Raw genomic sequence first — 21,777 nt, 5'->3', positions numbered from 1 at the left:
TAACACAGGAAAGAAAAAAGGAACTGCCCACTAACTCTGCAAACCACACACCCCTTACAGAATCATGAAGCCACAGTGAAGAAGGAGAGAAAGCTTTGGAGTGACTCCTTCAGGGGAATAATCCTCAAGAGTTTATACTAGCTCAGGGGTCAGCAAACTACCGGCCCACAGGCTACTTCCCAGCTCACCTATTTCTGTAAACAAAGTTTTACCAGAACACAGCAACGCTGTCACATACTGTCTGTGACCAACATGAATAGCAGCCACAGAGAAGACAAAACTGAAAACATTTCCTATCTGGAGTTTTACAGAAAAAGCTTGCATCCTATCAGCTACCTGAGCGATAACACAAAATAAGATGCACTTCTCTGGGAACTGATAGGAATGAGCCTCTTTTTCATAAACACCTTTGTGTATATATACGTAGTTTTAGTTCATGAGATGTAAAATTTGCCTACAAAAAAGCTGACCCAAGCACAAAATGTCTCCAACCAGTATCCCAGACACAAAATAACCTGTAACTTGGAAATCTAGTGACCTGCACTGTATTTTATCTCCCTTATAGAGAAAACCCAATATGAATAAGAAAACAAATTTCTCTACTGAATTAACCTTCAGAGATCTATAATTTGGTGTGATGTATCTTTGGAAACACTGATGACACAGAGTATGTGACAGTGCTGAAGTACCTCCCCCACCAAAGACCTGGAGAAATTTCAAGTTCAGTTACCCCCAGAAGTCAAAAGCATTATTAAACTCGACAGATGCCCAGGGCGTGCACCAGCGGAAAGAGAAAGTTAACCAAGTTTCACCCCTCACTGCTTCCATGGCAAGTTAAAATAGCAAGCGCTAATCATTTAATTTGTACTGATACTAATTTTTTAAACAGGCATTTGAATTTTCAAAGAAATTCATGTTGCTTCTTGTTAAACCAGATCTCTAAAATGATAACCCAAACAATAAGCCAATGAGCAGAAAAAAATACATAGAACTAGAAAACTGGGTAGAATAACAACCAGTGTGTTAAAATTCCATGACTAAAAGATGTAGATACAAAGGCATTTTTCCCTGCAATGTCACTGTTACAAGGTTACTGTCAGAGGAAAGGAGTAAGGCCTGCAGCACAGAGTTTCACAGTCAGATTCAGAGCAGAGCTATATATCAAAGTACCCAGTCAGGAGACCTGATGAGGACAATAAGCAGGTCTGTAAAGCAAGGGAGTTTCACTGGAATTCTGTAAATAAACCGTTCAGTGGATTTGTCTTTTTTTAAACGATCAATCCTGTTTCGTTTTGTTTTGTTTTTAATGATCAATCCTGTTGATAGTTTTCTAGTCCATCTTCTGAAAGAACCCATTCCTCTGGCTCAACTCACTGCCTGATACTCAGCAATCACTGTTAAGATAATTACATTTCCTCAAGAAACAGCACAACGGCATCATTTCATACAAGCAAGAAATAAGACCAGAGGCTGTCTAGGTCTCAGCCCTTCTGCCTTTCTCCCCAAAATATAAAAGGGCAATGTGTCTCTTTCTTCCAGAGAAAGCGATATGCTCAGAACAATTCCAACTGCACTCAAGATAGCTTAATAAAAACAAGCTGAAAACGTAAGACTGTGTTCTCGAGATCACCGTGACAGGACACAAGTGTGTATTCTGAAGGCTTCCTCACTGGGGTCATACAGTGTACGGTGAATCAGCCACGCCACCTCTCTTTTGCTCTTGGACAGGCTACCACCCATGTCCTGTACTTACTCATTCAACCAGAATGAACTGGACAGAAGCAGGAGCTGTGAATCTGGTCGGGAAACATGAAACAAACAATTCAAAAAAGCAGCACAACAAAAGATGAGGCCGGGAGGAAAGATGGAACAGAAGAGAAAATAATTAACTATCTGTCGGAGAGTGGCTGCCTACAGCGAGTGGCAGGTGGCACCTGGAGGGCACTCCTGCCCTGCAGCACACGCGCTGTGGAGCTGGCAGGGGGTGGGCTGCAATTGCTCAGAAGCAGCATCTCTCTCCCCAGGGAGTCTTGCACCCAGGAGCCGGCCCGAGTCTGCTGGGCCCTGGGGAGCTTTCCCGAGGCAGAGCCTCTCTAGGGCAGCTGTGCGCCCACCGGGGCGGGGTGCCACGCACAGAAGCCACTTCCCACGCCCTGTCACTGAGGTCAGCCATGCTTTCAAAGACCTCTCTCTCTTTCCAGCCTTTCTTCATTAGCTTCCCTTCCCTCCCAACCCTCTCCCCTCCACACAAGATAAAGGGATTTTTTTAAATCAGATCGGTTTTCCAGGGAAGCAGAAATGTGACTATACACGGTTCTTTAGCCTCACCTCACGGTTCCGCAACAGGGACTAACATCTCTCAACACGGCTTTGTCCAGCTGACCAGGCTCTTTCTGCAGCTGAATAAAAAAATCTTTAGAAACGGTTCTGTCTCCACCAAAATAATACAAATACATCACACCACCAATTCTGGAATATTGAAGCAGAGTCTTATCTCCCTTCAGACAGAATGTAGAAGGGCAGAAGCCTTCAAACTTCAACCAGAAGAATCCAATTCTACGAGTCCCACGGACAAGTCCCCTTGTGCTTGCACACAATGATGCCCCTGCGGAAGTCCGCCCAGCCTGCTGGACAGCGGCAAAGGACTACTCACAAAAGCTCTTCCTTCTCTTCATTCCCCAGCCTTTGTATTATACTGGGACCAGTGACACCACCAGCACTGAAAAGAGAACGAGTGCTAATTTCTTTTTTCGCTCCCTGAAGTTCACAAGATGGGGGTGCTTTCTTTTTCAGCTGGTTGGTGGGTGTCAGCCACCTAACTAATTAATCCCCCCTTCTCATTAAAAGCTACCCCTAAAAAGCAAGTCAATCTCTTATATAATTTTCTTCATAAGGAAAGAAGACAAAACTCAGTGTACATTAATCAATGTGTGCGGCTGACGTAATAAGCCAGATGCATTTGACGTTTGCTAAGGGTATCACTAAAATAATCTGTTAGCCACCCGCCCACAGCTACAAAAGAGAAAAACAGAAAACAAGGTTTTTTAAAAAATGTGTATATGTAAAAAAAAAAAAAAAAAAAAAAAAAAAATGTGTATATGTGCCCAACACTTTAATAACTCCAAAAGATACAAAACCACTTAGGCAAAAGTAAGCCACAAATCTATTCAAGAGCATTGTAAAATGGAAGGGAATTATCCAAAGGGCTGCACCGCCGACTGAACAATTTTAATACAAAATGCCCAGCAAATCTCCCTATATGCTGCCAACAGATCACCAGCAGAGGCAAATCCAGATAATGAAACATTGTAAGAAGGGCCCTTTTTAATAATTTAGCCCATCAAGGAATGAGTATTGATTCTTGTGTTCAGCAGAAGGAGAGAGTGTTATCTTCAGCTTACAGCTCGGGGACGGCCTCAGGGGATTTAATCACAGCCCTTTCCTGCCATGCGATCCTTCAGCTGTCACTGTGCATTCTCTGTCATTCTTCATCCATTCCTAGAGAACCCCTGGTCTCAAAGGTGTGTCTTCCCTCCTTAACCCACAGAAGCCATAGCAGCATTTCAGGTTTTACATATTAAGCCGATCTGTCTGCCTATTATCATTGGCCAACTGTTCTTCTTCTAAATAATTTTAACAATGCATCAGATATCTTTGTGAACTTCCATCTTGTTTGTTAACAAATCTACTAAATATCTTTAGATCAGATTGATATTCCATCATAATGGTAAGTGTGCCGATCGATCTACGGACATGCGCAAACATTTTAATACAACCAAGAAGACGCTACTAAGAGAAGGAAAAACCAGGCGGAAGCAGTATAGGTATCAACCACTCTTTCCCCATTCCAACATGGAAGGATATAAAGTCCCTAAACTTTGAGGAAAAATTAACCAAAACAATAAATTTAGTGGTAATACTAAATTTAAGGGTATTCCTGCATCTTTGTATATTGGAAAAATATTCAAAACCAAAAAAAATTTTTAGACTGTAAACAAGCCAGCGATTTCTGATTCAAGTATAAATCAAACTGCTCTCATCCCTGACAGAATGTTCTGCACTCCAGTTACACTATCCTACTACTCCACTAACGTCACTCAACTTCACTTTTGCTGTCCTGGACAACGAGCCCCGCCTTCCACTGAGTGTGTGAGGCTGGCAGTTGGAGGCAGCCATTTCTGCTGCTCATTTGTCTTCGGATGTGATTCCAAAGCGTCCCTCCGTGATCCTGTGGATCAAGGTACTGTAAGCCTGAGGGCTTCAGCACTCCAAGGTCACCACACACATCTTCTATTATGGGACACCGAAGGGATTGTCCAGCTGCCTTTCTAGGTCCTTCTGCTTTTCCACCCAGACTATAAATTGTTACAAGGCCCCGGGGCAGTGCAGCAGCGGGCTCCATTCCATCCAGGCCTCAAGGAGCGTCCGCGCTGTCAGGAGGCTGCAGCCAAGGGCAGCGGCCTCACCAATGACAACACCTCCCTCTCTGTGGCCCATGAGCCACTCTCTTGTTGTAAGATCACAGCAAGTTCCCCTCTAACAAAGACTCAAAGAGCCAAAAACCATCAAATTAAAACAAAAATACAGGGACTTCCCTGGCGGCGCAGTGGTTAAGAATCCGCCTGCCAGTGCAGGGGACACGGGTTCGAGCCCTGGTCCGGGAAGATCCCACATGCCACGGAGCAACTAAGCCCGTGCGCCACGACTACTGAGCCTGCGCTCTACAGCCCACGAGCCACAACTACTGAGCCCGTGTGCCACAACTACTGAAGCCAACATGCCTAGAGCCTGTGCTCCACAACAAGAGAAGCCACCACAACGAAGAGTAGCCCCTGCTCACCGCAACTAGAAAAAGCCCACGTGCAGCAACGAAGACCCAACACAGCCAAAAAATAAACAAATAAAAATATTTTTTAAAAAAACATAATAAAACAGCCTCATGCTATGTTAGCTGAAAAACTGATATGCACGTGTGTACAAGGTGTATGCTGTATGCATTCCACAAGCCCACGAGAATTAGAGCAGGTGAGGAGAAAAGTTAAACTTGAGCCATATATTGATATCTAATCGCTAAAACCATAACCAGGAATACTCTCCTGGTTCCACAACTCTCTCATTTTCAGGAGAAGCAGTAGGCAAAGTGGAAAGACACCCAACAGTCACTTCCTTCTAAAAAATACAAGCATGCATCCTCTGTTTCCCTGCCTAGCACTGGCCAATGTTTCTCTTGACTGTGTTGAATGCTACACTTCGTGTTAATGGTCCATTCAGTCACATTTAATGTATTCCTTTTTAAAACGTCCCTCTTTATCTGATTAAAAAACAGTAATAATGTGCTTTTTTCCTATTTTGTAAATGAAGCAAACTATTAATTCAATGATTAAGAAGCAACTTCTTGGAGCCAAGAACTGCTCTGAACACTGCAAACAAAAAGATGAGTGAAACACAGCCCCTTGATTTTCTTTTTTTTTTCTTTTGGGGGGGGGGGCTGGGGGGGGCTGGGGGGGGGGTGCCGCACCGCTTGGCTTGCGGGGATCTTAGTTCCCCGACCAGGGAATGAACCGTGCTCTCGGCAGTGAAAGCACTGAGTTCTACCAACTGGACCGCCAGGGAAGTCCCAACAGCCCCTCGATTTAACATTGCCAAAACGACAGATTATGCAGTTGACTCCTGAACAACACGGGTGTGAACTGCATTGAACTGTGTGGATCCACTTATATGTGGGGCTTTTTCAATAGATACACAGTCAGCCCTCTGTGTCTGAAGATGTGGAATCCGTGGATACGGAGGGCTGGCCACAGGACATGAGCATCCACGGATGTTGGCGTCTGAGGCAGGTCCTGGAACCAGTCCCCCACAGATACCAAGGGGCAATGTATGTACAAAGCAGCCATGCATGATGTCAGGGATGCTGGCTAACTGTCTTTCTCAGAGAGGAGCAAGAGATGGGGAGGTGGGAGCAGGAGAGGGCTAACTTTTATTTTCATTTCAATGCATATCTTAAATTTTTTAACAGACTCATTTTCTGGATTACCTATTTCATAATTTCATTAAGAGTTTCAAGCTACATGATTTTGACTCTGAATGTTTACATACAATCAAAAACTAAGTAGTACTACTATAATTATCACAAGCTAGTACATAAACAAGATAAACCCAGTATGCCACAGTGGTGCCAGGTAAGGGCAAAGTCACAACATGGTAGCTACACTTAGAGAGGTTTCTCAGTGATAATAACAAAAATGAAATCGAGAGACGAACTGAGTCACCACAAGGAACCCAGTAATCTAAACACATTATACACCAGCCCCTGGCCCCCAATAATCTGGGCCATAAGCAATCAGTAACAAATTTACATCACAAGTTGACTATTTCATTTCATCAAAACATCATCACCCACTCTATCAAATTAATATTGGTAGTTAGAGTTTTATTGGTTTTGTAGTTTGGTTTGAATTTATTTATAAATTGTCTCTGAACGCTATATTAGGGATTTAAACATGCAGATTATACCTAATTTGTGTGTTGGGGAAGGTAGGAAATTAAGTAAAATGGGAGAACCACAAAAACAAATTTTTTAAGGGCATAAAATACTGAGGTTTAAGAAACATAAGAGGTCCTGGAACTGCACTAAAAGAACTCTACATCCTGCAAAGGACAGGATCGGATCTGCAACTATAACACAATCACTGGTGGCAGACTTCCATGTGCTAAAGCTGGCTGCCCATAAGATATCCCGGGGAGTGCTTGGAAAAACTGTGGATTCCTGGGCTTCACTCCAGAACTACTGAAGTAATATTCTGCCTTTAAAAGTGAGGAAACTGAGGTGCAGAGAGATGAAGTAACTTGATCACTAATAAATGGTGCCAACATGAATCAAACCAACACCATTATTTCAGCAGTAAAAATGTGTATTTTTTTTAACCACGTCCATGATCTATTACTTCTAAGCAGCTTTCCTCTCCTCTGGAGTGTAAAAATGAAACAAAACACCATTACAGGTTTTTCCTCTTTCTACAAAAATAATGAAAATTCATTAAGTCCTTGTGTCGCTAAAAATGAAAAACACCCTGAGGGCTCAAATGTTCTGAGGGCTTCCTCCTCACCTGCCTCTCTCTCCCTGCCTCCCTCCCTCCCTCCCTCCCTCCCTGCCTCCCTCCCTCCTTCCCTTCCTTCTTTCCCTCCCTCCCTCCCTCCTTCCTTCCCTTCCTTCTCTTCCTCCCTCCCTCCCTCTCTCCCTTTCTTTCTTCCACTTGACTCAAAAATCTCACCTTCGAGTTAATGGTAGGTGAATTCTGATCTATTTCTCAAAGACAGAGTTTGAGGGGAAAAAGAAAAAGAAGTGCATTCCACAATCACCACAGTGATTCAGGCAAAAAATAAAACAGGTGCTAATATTAGTGGGTGAAAATTTGATGACAAACAGGATATTTACATGTCCTCAAAGTTTCCCCCTACCAATTACTTATTAATTACAAAGGGAAAGTTAGTAACTTATCCAAGTGATCCAAGTTGCTGTCACCAACAATGTGACAAATTGGTATCCCGTGTCCTCTAATGTAAGGCACTTAGGACACAATACCACTAATATAACAGCCCTGCCTAAAATGCATAACCTTCAGCTAATAACTAGGAAGCAGCAAACTACAAAAAAACTGAACTGCACTCTTCCAAAACATGTCAATGTCGTGAAAGACAAAGAAAGGCTAAGGAACTGTTCCAGATTAAAGGAGACCAAAGGGACATGGTAAATAGATGTGTGATGCTGGTTTGGATATTAGGCCAGAAAAACAAATTGCTACAGAGGGCATTATTGGGATATGTGACAAAATGTGGATGCCTATAGATTCGATTAGTATTGTAGTGCTGTTAAACCTCCTGATTTTGATAACTATATAATGGCTATATAAATGAATGTCCTTGTTCTTACAAAATACACACCTAAGTATTTAGGAGTAAACAGTCAAGATGTCTGCATTTTACATTCAGTTCAGAGCAATGGAATAGATTAGCGAGCCCAGAAACAGACCCACATAAATAGAGTCAACTGACAAAGGAGCAAAGGAAATGCAATGCAATAGAGAAAAGATAATTTTTTCAACAAATGGTGCTGAAACAACTGGATACCCACACGCCCTCCCCCCCCACCCACAAAAAAAAAAGAACCTAGACACAAAAATCAACTTAAAATGGATCACAGACCTAAATGTAAAATGCAAAACTATAAAACCCTGGAAGAAGATAACACAGAATGAAATCTGAATGGCCTTGGGTTTGGAGATCACTTTTCAGATTCAATACTAAAGGCACAATCCACGAAGGAATGAACTGATAAGCTGGATTCGAACTGATAAGCTGGATTCGTTAAAATGAAAAACCTCTGCTCTGTAAAAGACACTGTTAAGAAAAGAAAAGGACAAACCACAGACTAGGAGCAAATATTTGCAAAAGACACATCTGATAAAGAACTGTCATGCAAAATACACAAAGAGCTCTTAACGCTCAACATTAAGAAAATGAACAGCCTGATTTTAAAATGGGCCAGAGACCCTAACAAAAGATACTCCACATCGTATGTCATCAGGAAAATGCAAATTCAAACAACAGTGAAATACCACTAACGAGCCTAACAGGATGGCCAAAATCCAGAACACTGACAACACCAAATGTTGGTGAGGATGTGGAGCAACAGGAACTTTTCATTCATTGCTGGTGGGAACGCAGCAGACTGGTACGGCTAACTTTGGGAAACACTTGGTTGTTTCTTAGAAAATTAAACACACTCTTACCGTACAATCCTGCAATGAGGCTCCCGAAGGAGTTAAAAACTTATGTCCACGCAATAACCTGCTATAATGGATGTTACAGCAGCTTTATTCATAATTGCTAAAACCTGGAGGAACAAAGGTAGCTTTCAGTGGGCGAAAGGATAAACAAACTGTGGTACATCCAAACAATGGAATATTATTCAGCATGAAATATTATTCAACTGTTACGCCATTAAAAGACATGGAGAAATCTTAAGTGCATACTATTAAGTGAAAGAAGCCAATCTGAAAAGGTTACATATTGTATGATTCAAACTATATGACATTCTGCAAAAGGCAAAACTATGGAGAGAGTAAAGAGATCAGTGGTTGCCAGGGGTCAGGAGGAAGGGAGGGATGAATAGGCAAAGCACAGAGGATTTTTAGGGCAGTGAAACTACTCGGTATGGAGCTCTAATAGTGGATACATGGCATCAGAAACTTGTCCAAACCCAAAGAATGTACAACACACTGAAAGTGAACCCTAATGTAAACTATGCACTTTGGATGATAAGGATGTGATAATGACCTGTAGATTCATCAACTGTAATATATGTATCACTCTGGTTTTGCTAATGGCAGAGGCTATTCATGTATAGGGGTAGGAGGTATATGGGAAATCTCTGTGCCTTCCACTCAATTTTTGCTGTGATCCTAAAACTGCTCTAAAAAATAAAGTCTATTTACAAAGAAAAGAAAGGGAAAAAATGACAAGTACCTGACATTCGATCTAACTGTATAACAGGAGATCAAAGATAAAAACAGAAAATGCCAACTTCCAGGCATTAGGCATAACAATTTCTAGACTCTGGAAAGGATCGATTAACCTTAGGTATGTTACTTAATCTTGACCCCAGGTCCTTAGAAAAATTGAAGGCCTTGATATTTATAAGAGATATTGTCACTAAAAATATTATGAGGTCCTAAAAGGAGGTATAACACACAAAGTTTAAGCTAAACAAAACTGCAAGCTCTACACCTCCATGTGCTGAAATTTCTTTGGCAATTTATATTAATAAAACTGATCCTGGAGAACTTGTAAAGCCTGGGAACTCCATATATTTGCTTAGGTATTTTTCAAACAGTACGAAACAGCCCTAAAAAGGCAAAGTTGAAGGGCCTAACAGTGCCTGTAAGTAATGAAGGGTGATGCATTATCCCTGAAAGAAGGGAAAGCTCAATAAAACCTAAATGTAATCATTATGTTTCATACAGATCTATGGTAACAAAAAGACTGCTTAAAACAGTAGGCAGTTTTTTAAAATCATAAGGTTATTCAAATCTATGTTCTGAAAAATGTGGCTTGATGTCCCTTCTGTAAAAAAAAAAAAAAAAAAAAAAAGGAGCAGATGAATATAATGGAAGATAGCCTTAAGAACAAATTAGCTGACATCCAGCTTCTAAGGGAGAGCAGACTGTGAAAACAACTCCAAAGGAAAGGAATTCACCTGGAAGTAGGTTATATGCTCACTAATACTAATACTGGTCAATTGGGTGTTTTAAGAATTTTTTAAACTTGCTACATTAAAATTCAACAGCTATTAATTACCTTTCATTTAGGGTAGATGGATTAATCCCTAAATTAATATAGCACCTGTATTGGCAATTTTTCTGAAAATCAGTGGTTTTAACATCTTTCACTACAATCAAATATAAAAGACAATGGTTATTTTTGGCACACTTAGTGGCAGTTGGGGAAGCTACAGTAAACTCTGAAAAAAGCAGGATTCCTCAAAACCTCCTGCATAGCTAAAGAAGCAACAAGATGACAGTTCTTTATAAGCACCAAGCTGGTAAGAAATATAATTAACTTTACTTTTAAGAAGCATTTTATAATAAATGTTCACTTTTAATTATTAAATGGTACCAAAAGTCCCAAGTATGAGAAGTACCAATGTTAGAAATGATACTTTAAAATGATAAATGCCTTACCATAAGCAAAAAATAATACTGTTTTAACAGTGGCTTGAGATTCAGTCAAAAAGTTTAAACTAGATTATTAGGCAAAGTATTCTTAGCTTCTAAAGAAGTAAATGGTGTTATCGCATGGGCTGGCTCTAAGGACACGCAATGGTCAAGGAAGGCAGCAAGGAGCAATGGCAAGAACACTAACCAGAGACCCAAGAGACCTGGGCCTAAGCAGCGCCGCATGAAGCAGGGGTTTGGGGTGAGCCACTGGACCCTGGCTTCCTGCTCTGTGTTGGTGAAGTAGGTCTGTCTAGATCAGGGGACTGGATTTATTCCAAGGAAGATGCAAAGCCCAATTTCTCACACGCACAGTTTTATCTGAAACAAATGCAGACTAACACACACACACAGACTGCAAGGGTCAGTTTTCAAATGTACACAGATGCTGTTGAGTGAAAAGGGAGCTCATCGTTGGGGTCTGCTGGTCAGGCATTTTTTTAAACAAAAAGGACAGTAAAGATAGGACCACCACAAGTGCTAACAGGAAAACAAAACTCACCAATACTAAAAGGGTTCCCACACCATGCTGTTAACACCACCGTCCATCTATCCAGCGGAAAGGCCAGCCTGTAAAACTCTCAGTGGCAGAAGCCTTCTACTCTTCCAAATGAATGAGCAGCAAGCACGTCAGCTGAGGAACTCACTAGTAAAGTGAAGGCAAAGGGGCATCGAGGCAGGGGTCACCCAGGCAGTACAAAGTCAGCCAGGGGCACAACCAAGATTACACATGGCAAGGTGAGCTCCTGAGTTAAACCTCAGTCCTGCCAGATTTTTATACAAAGGCAAGATTTTATACAAACGCAAAACTCAAGTTTTCTCATGTACAAACTGAAATAAATATCACAGATTGTTGTGGAGATCAAACGGGTTAAGCTACGTGAAAACAGTAGCAGCGTGCCTCGGCACAAAGTAAATGTTCCACGTTAGTTTACTTCCTTAACAGCTAGCTGATTTGAGGGGTGTGTGTTTGTTTTTTCAGGGTTTTAATTATAGCCTTTACTTGGAAAATAGCCTCAATTAAAGAAATTTTTTAAATATTTATATAATTTTAATGGTTACTTTCCTGATTTGAGGTTTTAAGTGACCCACCTCAAGAGGCTTTAGAGAATAGCAGTTTTTAAACTTAATTTTTAAAGTTTTTTCAGCATTTTAGGAATCTACTGATTATCATCCATGATTGAAAAGTATATATTCTCTCCAGGAAAATGCACGTACGTGTAAGACTTTGCAAGCGATTTCAGAAGGTTCATAGACGCTCTTAAACTCAAGGAGACCACCTAGGGGCCTATGGGCTTCAGATTAAGAATGTCCAGAAAACTAATAAATTATTTAAACCTGAGTCTGTACAACAAAACCCACTGTGATAAGAGATAATGCTTAAGGAATGCTTATTATATGCCTGCATCATGCTAAGCAATCTAATGAATTACTTCATTCACCTTTGTAACAACCTTTTGAGGTAAACAGTAGTAGTGTGCCCATTTTAGAGGTGAGAAAACTAAGGGTTAGAAAGGTTGATTAACGCATCCTATGTTACACAGCAACTCATCAAGAGAAAAAATTGTTCTCTAAAGGATAATGCCCCAAAAACAAAACCAGTCGTTAAAAAAATAATGACTTCGTTCAATCATTCACCAAAGAACATTTGGGCTCTTTCCAGTATTTTTCTATTGTGAATAAAGCTGCTATGAATATTCTTTTTTAATGACTTAAATAAAATAGCTCGACCCACTACTGCAATGTTGTCTTATTTATATATGTTAGCCACTCCACAGAGGTCTTAAACACACAAAAAGATACGACTGAAAAATAAAAATGCTAAATAACTAAATACCCAAGTGAGGAGTACTGATTTTTTAGTGAGGAGAGGATGGGTGCACCCAACAAGCACTCCAGCCCGCAGAGCCACACTCATGACAGTGGAAATGAATGTGCATTTTAAATCCCCTTTAAATGGCTGCACCATCTCTGCTTTGGACAGAGCCTCTGTCACGCCAATTAAACCCCCTGATACTGGGAACAGCTGGGGGTGCAGGATGATCTCTGTCCAGTCTGGGGAGGGTCTGGGCAATGTTTTCTTTGCCTTCTCACCTCCCTCCCACCAACTACCAGTAAATCAGTAATTTTTGCTAGAAGACATCGAAGCTAACAGATTCTCGGGAACAAGTAAAAATGTTGCCCTTCTAGCACAAATACTTTTAAAATGAACAGATAAAAAATTAATAAAATTAAGTCTTATGAGTTGATGCCATCATTTGTATAGAAACAGAGATCACATATACCTGAATATGCAAAGAAAGTTGATTGAATTATGATGCAATCAATGCTATCCTATAAAAACTAAATTAACAAAAACAGTCTATTAGGGAAGACATCTGGTGTATCACGGCAGGAAACGTTAATGATATTGTCTGCAACACTGTAATCAATTTTTTCTCCCAGTAGCTCTCTCATTACACTGTATTAGATGTGTGTGCCTGCAGGATTTATGAGCGCTCCACACATGGAGGGGAGCTTTGCCAACTGGATCCAATTCAGATCCAGCTCAAATGACTTTGGCAGCACGAAGCGTTGTTAAAGAACAATCAATACGTTAGCTTTATGCAGCATCATCCTGACTGAAAGAAGATTTGTCATCGTACTACAGAATCTTCTCCAACCTACATATGATGGTATGCAGGTTGGAGAACCTATCATAAACTTATTTAAACCCATCATGAACTTACTTAAATCCCTAGTGGACACAGTATTTTTACTGCTAAAAAAAAAAAATACTAGTCATCACTAACGCTAATATAAAAAGTTTACTACATATCAATTATGGGCAAAACTTTAAATCCATTCAGCAAATCCTGGTTAGTGGGTATTGCAGTAAATGAAACAGTCTAACAATGACATTGACACTGATTAGAGAATAAAGATAATATTGGCCTGAAAGATAAAAACCATTTCTCTCTCTCTCTCTCTCTCTCACACACACACACACACACACACACACACACACACACACGATGGTAACTGGTAAAGGCTGAAGCTTTTTTTGAAGTATGCAGTCCAGTTGGGACTCTGCTAATTTGTCCCTTAAGATGTCAATATCTCTCCAGGGATTAAAATTAGATTTTTATCCACTACGTTGGGTTTTATCTTCCATAGTGAATGGCTATTATATCAAGACTTCCAAGGCTTCCATCATGTGAACCTTTTTCTCTGGTCTAATTCTTCATAAATTACAGTGGCAACTATCTAAACATGAAAATGTTGTGACACTTATTCTTGATTTTATTACAATTATTAATGTCCCATCTCCATTGTCTTGGTCCTCTTCATTTTATGCATGGATGACAGTCCTAGCCACCTAATTGGAACTTTTACAGTCTTTCCCCACTCCACACTCTACCCAATGAATCTTCTTAAGCAGTCATCTGCAGATCGGCCTGCCTGGAATAAAAAAGCCTGCAAAGGCTCTCTTCGGCCTAGAACATAAAATATCGCCTTGTCTAACCTTTCAGACCCTCTATGATCCGGCCCCATTTTGTATCCCCACCTCTGCCTCCCAGGACCCACTAACCTGTGCTCTTCTTTGACGTCCTGCGGCGTCTTCTCACAACTCCCAGCTTCACCAGGCTCACTGCCTACGCTGCTCACAGGGACATGCTGACACGTACACCTGGACAGCTCCCCCACTCCGCCTGCCCACGTGTTACTGGTGTACCCGAAACACACCCAGCTCCTCAATACCGAGGTACCTTCCCGAAACGTTCCCAAGCGCTGCTCCAGGCCATCGGGAGCGCTCTCTTTTCCTAGTCTCAAGATACTAATATTCTACACGGCAAGTGAACAAGTCGTTACATATACTGCCAGTATCTTGATCTGTGCATGCATGTGCGACGGCTATTCTCTTGTGTTATTTCCTAATCAAGCATGAGTTTGAGCCCCAGGGTCAGATTAGGTAAAACAAGGGAAAGACAGGTCTTAACCTTCTTTAGTGACTAACAGCGGTCAATCGGAACAACAAACACCTGTCTTTCAGAAAACTTTGGCATTAAATCCTCATGAAGGACGGAAAATGAAGACAGGTGTGTACACCGAGCTTCCAGAAAAGGTGAGGCACACGGCACAAAAGTAACCCTCGTGGATCACTAACACCAGGCCCTGTGCTCCAGGGGACAAAGCGCTAAAGACACTGCATCCTGCTTCACCTCACGTAACGCCCCACATCATCACCAGGTAACAGAGGATTTGCCGGGGTACAGCCGAGAGCACTCCATCTACCCCCCAACCCAAGCCTTTCAAAACGTTTATTCTGTATCCGGCCCTGCAGAAAAGCCCAGCTACCTCTGAGCGATATTCTACCGAAGGTCACCCGAGAGGGCAGCACCCCAAACAGTTTAGACTCACGGGCCACAAGTCCCGGTGATCCTGGGGAAAGGCGTATTCCACACGCGGACTCAGACTTACCCCCTTTTTCCCCCATTTCAGTCGCCAATATCCATACTCGCTGCTGATTGCCAGCTCCTGCTCCTTGCAGCGGCCCAGCATGCTCTCTGCTGGTGCCAACATCCCCTCCACCACCAAGCCCCCTAACTTCTGGAACCGTCCTAGAGGGGTAAGGCAAGTCCCGTATTTTGCTTCCTCTGTGCGTGTACTTGTTACTCCTTTAAGAACACATACAATACAGCACATTTTTAAAGGGGCTCTGGGGAGGGAGGTGATATTCCTATTTTATACCCTGTGGGATATAAAATATTGATAGCTTTTAAAAACGGGATTCTCCTTACCCCTACAGGCCCTCTCCCGGCTTCAGAAAGATGCTGTGGCGGCTGTGCTGCCACCGGCAGAGAGCATGCTGGGGGGTCGCACAAAGCAGGAGGTGGAGATCTGCAACAGGCCTGGGAGTTGTGGACCTAAAAGAGAAAAAAGTTTTAAGTTAACAGGCCCAATGTCCTCTCATACCCTGGTTACTAGGGGCACTCAGCACACAAGCAGGCAGCTGCACAAATCCTTTAGCAGGTGGCCTCTGAAGTCTCAGCGAATCTGTTCTGCCACTAAAGTTAAACTCCGCACATCAGTCAGAGCTGCTTCCTTTCTCCAGCGTGAACATACGACCCTCTGGCTCCACACTCTCAGTGTGGGCCTGTCATAAAGCGGTATGGTGTGTGCCCCTCAAAATAACCAAGTTAAGATGTGACACAGTGTCAAAGCACCGTGACAGTGGCATGCTTTGCTTATAATAAAAACAAAAATGCAATGGTGTCAGATAAACATGACTATAAAATAAACCACCAGTGGACAAACTGAGCTTTCAGAAGAGTTTCTAAGGAGAGATGCCAGAGGCATAGGACATGTACTTCAGAAGGAAATGCTCAAGGTACTGGGGGCAGGGGGCCTCAAAGAAAGATCCTACCATTTTCTCAAAGTCCTAGTTTAACTTTGTAAAGCTAAAGATAAGGTAAAATACAAAGGCTTAACACCAGAGGGAAAAGAAGACACCATTCAAACAAGCTTTAATTTACTCACAAGGTAAATATAACAAACAGGCTGGAGCATAAAGTTCAAGAAGGACATTATTTCTTTTAGGGGCAAAACCGGTTTGGTATGTGCCGTATGTCTTTTTTTTTTTTTTTTAAAGAAACTTTTAAAACATTTAAAACCAGCAAAAGATTAGAGAGCAACTTCTGAAAGCCAGCACAGTCCTGATAAGTATCAAAAAAGATACTTCAGATGATCGTCTGAATATGTCCCTTTTCAAAAACCCTAGGGAGTACGTAACATTTCCAAAAACCTAACCAACCCAATTTCATGTTGTTTTTAATGAACTAAAAACCCCATAAAATCCAAATACTTATGTGAATTTCTGTTCTTAAGATGGTTTTTAAATTACAGATAAGCAAACTTTTCATATTAAATCATTTTTAGGGAGTCCTGATACATATAATTCATTTCGAAAAGCTAAGAATCACTCTCTAACAGCTTCCTATGGTCCAAGATTTTAATATGCTCCATCAACTACTTTTTTTTTATGTCTCTTTGAAAACAAAAAAGACAAATCCCAAGAAAAAGAGCTAATCTTGGGCATGTCTTTATCATGATGCTTTTCTTTTCTGATCTTTTCTTTCTCTACAGACGACCCTCTAGAGCATCCCGGGCTCCCACACGGTATATGCTTTCTGTGCGGCCAGTCTCTCACTCCCACTGCCCCCACGGACAGTAAATATACGTGACCTGCAAGGACAGCAAGTGTTAGTAGCCATAGCCTTCTCCACCACACACCTCCCACCTCCCCATACCAGCACTGCAAATTTCTGATCAAAGATTCAACTGTGCACTAGAATGTACAGTATACTCAAGATCTTTTAATATAAGCATCAAATAAAAATGAACCTGTGGTTAATCTCTTGCACTAGGAGTTAATCAGACCACTCAAATCCTTATTCATTCAAATCAAGGGTTTTAAACAGAAAGACACTTGGTGAAGCATTTCTAAGCACATTGGCATTACTTAATGTGCAAAAGTTCAAGTAATTATTAAAACATTTTAAACATGAAAAAAAGGCATCATTTCAAAGCATTTCATTATTCTTACTTATGAATCAGAAAACGCTGACAGTATCTCAGTTGCCCTAATTTTCTTTCGTTTCTTCTAATGGATTTTTTCTTCTATAATTTTGAGTTGGCCCTTAACACAAACAACCACATATACACAAATTACAAATTTCCAGTTCTAAGAAATAGAGTTGGAATGACAAGATTTTACCAGTATTCTTGCACAGTAGCTCTCTGCAAGTATCAGATTGTCTCAAACTTTCTTAAGTTCCTTTTTTAAAAAATCAGAATACCTAGAGTTTCCTGCATTGAAAAAATTTTACATACAGAGAACAGGTTTACTATTAAAATAACATTTTTAGATAAATAGTTTATGGAAGTAAATATAATTAAACTTTTTAAGTGATTTCTTAGAGTCCTAAAATCCAAATAAATTAGGAGAAAATGAATTACCCAACTTCACAGTAATCGTGAACCATTAAAACTTTAAATACCACGTGGCATACAATGACTGTCAGTCATGAGTGAAAAGACCACTGAGAAGCTAAGTAAATGGAACCAATGAGATGTTCTGAGATTACTTATTCCCAAAGCCTTGCTTTGATTTTCACTTGTGTCACCACTTCCTTCCACTTATAAATTGACACTCATATCATGCGAAGAGGCTGTGGTGATTCAAAATAACTTTCAACATGATTGTCCTATAATTGGGGTGGAGGTGGGAGGCAGGCACAGCAGATACCCAACAACGCAGCATCTGACTATGCCCATCAAACTCAGGGCTAAGCGATAGCATCCCACTCTTAAAATTATAAACTTCAAATTCCAACATGAAAAGGACATGTAATCCTTTATATGTATTATTGGTGGGTTACTCCAAACACAGCATGGAGGAAGCTCAATACCCCGTTATAGTTTATCACAATGCTTATCGATAGCAACTAAGCAACCATGACCTTTATTTTAAACAAAGAAGGCGGGGCTAGGGGAAGGCGTGGCCTTTAGAAGAATACTCTAGCACCAAATCAGTAATTCAAACCTTTTCCCCTTTTTTTTTAACTTTTTTTTTTAAATTGCAGTATATATAATGTACAATATTATATAAGATATGGGTATACAATATAGTGATTCACAGTTTTTAAAGATTATAGTCCATTTACAGTTATTATAGAATATTCGGTATATTCCGTGTTGTACAATATATCCTTGTACCTTATTTTACACATAAGAGTTGGTACCTCTTAATCCCCTACCCCTATCTTGCCCCTCCCCTCTTCCCTCTCCCCACTGATACACTAATTTGTTCTCTATATCTGTAAGTCTGTTTTTTTTTTAATTATAGTCACTAGTTTGTTGTATTTTTTAGATTCCACACTAAAGTGATATCATACAGTGCCTGTCTTTCTCTGTCTGACTTACTTCACTTAGCAAAGTACCCTCCAAGTCCATTCATGTTGTTGCAAATGGCAAAATTTCCTTCTTTTTTCCAACTTTTTCTTGACCTAGAAATCACTGTATAAGAGCATCGTCCCACGGATGCACCCACTGCTGACAGGTGAGAACAATTAAACTAACAAAAAGGAACAACTCTTTTAAGGATCTGTCTCTGCTGTACTTTCCACTATCTAAGTAAGATGTAACTCCTCGCTCTATAAACTGAAAACACTTGATAGCAAACTTCAAAGTCTTTACTTCATTATCCAACACTACACTCAAGTCACAAAGCTGTAACCAAGTGGTACTGACCTTTTTACAGGGAATGAACAAAGAGGGTAAAGAGAAAAAGAAACTACAAATAGCCTCAATTCTGCAGGCCTAACTTGAGGGACTATAAAAAACCAAAAGAGGAAACAACTACTGTTTCACACAGAAACAAATCATCACATCCTATGCCATTTTTCATATCAGCTGGCCTTCTCTGGATGTTTACATATAGACTAAGCCCTCATTTATCTTTGCTAAAAGTCAGTGACATAGAAAATTCGAAACAGAATAATGCCTAAAAAATGTTATGACTTTGGCTACACTCACATAAACTTCCTGAAGAAAATTAAAACTGAGGTTTAAAGTATTTTTAGAATTTTATTATTTAAATATATAAAATACTACACATTGCAGGCTAACTAAAGGTAAAGAAGCAGATCTCTTTGGTCTGTTTAATAAATGGAAGGTTAATTTGTAGTTAATGCATGGACTGTATCAAACTACTAGAAAGATTTTTGAAAACGTCATCCAGTCAATTTTTTCCACTGAAATGTAACTTCATTCAATATTCAGTAAATATTTAGTATGGATCTTATATGGGCAATGCATACATCAATGAATAAAACAGACGTGGTGGTAACTGTCCTTACAAAGCTTAAACCTAGAGCGCCAACTAAATGTCAACGTCACGATCATCCCATGGCCCAGGCACTGCACTGTCCACTTTGCAGGCTTGATCTTTTAATCTAAAAACAACCCATCTGCAAACTAGGTGCTTATATCCCAACTTCATAGGTAAGTACAGCAAGGTTAGGAGGGTTTAGTGTCTTGCCCAAGGTCATGGAAGATAGCAACTGATGGAACAGGTCAGCTGATGTCAAAGTCCAGCTCCCAACCCATGCACTCTACCATCCCCCAACTCAGTCCCAGAATCACATCTAAAATTCTGAATTAGCCATGTTCAAATTAATGCAGATTTCCTGCCCCCCACCCCCAAAAGTTTTCAATACAAGGCTGACCTAATATTAAAATGATGCCCATTTCCTGAATGCCCATATACCATACATTCTGTGCTGACTGGTCACATCAACCAAGCTGGGATTAAATAACTGTGGTGTATAATACATAAATGATAATTAACTCATTGTGTGTACACACGTATGTACACAAGAGTGCATGTTAACGAAACCTCCCTTATCTCCCAGCACTATCTATGTAAAGGTCTCTAACAAAAAAACCCGAGAAGATATGATTACTTATTCTCAGTAAGTTTTCATTTCAAAGAAGGAAAAGCAGCTTCTTGCTTTTAATACACCTGTGAGAAACTCAATTTGGTGGAGAGAGGGCAATTTCAACGGTAAGTGGAACCTAAGCTAAAGCCCCTGATTGCTGCGCTGTGGTGACCAGCCTTTGCGTAGGGTTACAGGTACAGACCAGGAACTGGAAGGAAACTCCAAATGTTCCTCCCCCAGCTGCTCACATTCAACTGTGAAACAAGAGGTGTACACGGCGCTGCACCTTAACGAGCTCGGCCCCCCACTCACAGCAGCAATGGAGATGTGCCTTCACCAAGGTAACAAGTGGCAGGCGCCCTTCACTACTCCACGTTCAAAGTCAGCACTAAGAACGTATGCTGTTAGGGACAGAAACGACACAAGAGCACATGCATCGGTGCAGGGCAGTGACAACACACTGAGCCCTAAAAAGTCAACTGGAGATAGCCTAACATCACCAAAGACATATCCCCAACTCTAAGGAATCTCAGGTTTAATTTTAAAGACAACTACATTTTAATAGGCCAAACAGTAGCAAAAATGAATCAATGGTATCTGCTCAAAATAATATTTGTAATAATTTACCTATCCGACCTGAAAATTCATTTCACGTAACAGCTAAAGAATTGATAATTATATAACTCAAGGAAACAAACATATTTTTTCTATTTAACAAACAATAGAAACTCATTAGGAATCCACACAGAATTCCCATGCAGAGTATTAGAGGAATGGCTTCAACTACTTATCTGTGAATGAAGAATTAGGTACGAAGCACCACTACTATTAGAGCCAGACAAGGAGCAAGGATCCTTGGTGTTATGCTGAATGGAAACCACTAATCTCAATAATCTCCCTGTTAAGCATTCTCAGAATCCATGATTATTTCTAGATAGCAAATTAATTCTATTATGCTAAGGCCTGGACTTCTATAAAAATGGAAGCTTACTGTTTTTTAGTAAAAGTAAGGAATCTTCCTCTTAGGACATTACGTGAATGGCTGCCTCCACATCAGTCCTATTCAGCGTTCCCCAAAGAGGGCTGACATCCAGTAACACCACAGCCACTGTCTGTCCAATCACAACCTAAGATCACTGAGGGAAGGAACTATATCTTAAGATTCTTCAGTCCCCCTTATGGTGCTGCGCTCAACAAAGAACACAAAGTAGGCTTTCAACAAATGCCTGTCGAAGGCACTGGTGATAACCCAAAACGCTCCTAACTGCACTCTGGGATATATTGCTCCGTGATGACAGTGACTCATTCGGGAACAAAACCCTCAGTGACCTAGAAAAGCTATGGGAGCACAGCATATGCAGATGTGATAGCAGGCTCTTTCAGTTATGGTTACTAGAGATCTGCTCAAGCTGGCCCAAGAAAAGAGCCCTCTACTCAGAAGAGACAATAAGGATAATCTAAGAATCCAACGGGAAGAAGCACCAATACAGCAGGACTCAGGGAGAGCGCTCGTGCTCTCGCTC

At 40.8% G+C, this 21,777-nt stretch overlaps 1 protein-coding gene across 7 annotated transcripts in view; it reads right to left on the bottom strand.

Moving 5' to 3' along the window:
* RERE (arginine-glutamic acid dipeptide repeats) overlaps positions 1-21,777 on the bottom strand; it is a 417,780-nt gene that overhangs the window by 201,982 nt on the left and 194,021 nt on the right. For 6 of the 7 annotated variants that reach the window (XM_082390311.1, XM_082390309.1, XM_082390314.1 and 3 more), the window contains one exon: positions 15,554-15,679. The exons of the other annotated variant lie outside the window; for it this stretch is intronic. In XM_082390311.1, the coding sequence (XP_082246437.1) occupies positions 15,554-15,679 (126 nt within the window). The remainder of the gene's footprint in view (positions 1-15,553; positions 15,680-21,777) is intronic. 7 annotated transcript variants of the gene reach the window in all.

This window comes from Balaenoptera borealis (assembly GCF_965194805.1).
Source record: "Balaenoptera borealis genome assembly, chromosome: 1".
NCBI classification, from domain to species: Eukaryota; Metazoa; Chordata; class Mammalia; order Artiodactyla; family Balaenopteridae; genus Balaenoptera; species Balaenoptera borealis.
Note: the sequence above shows the minus strand (reverse complement) of the source record. Positions and strands in the feature narration are given on the sequence as shown.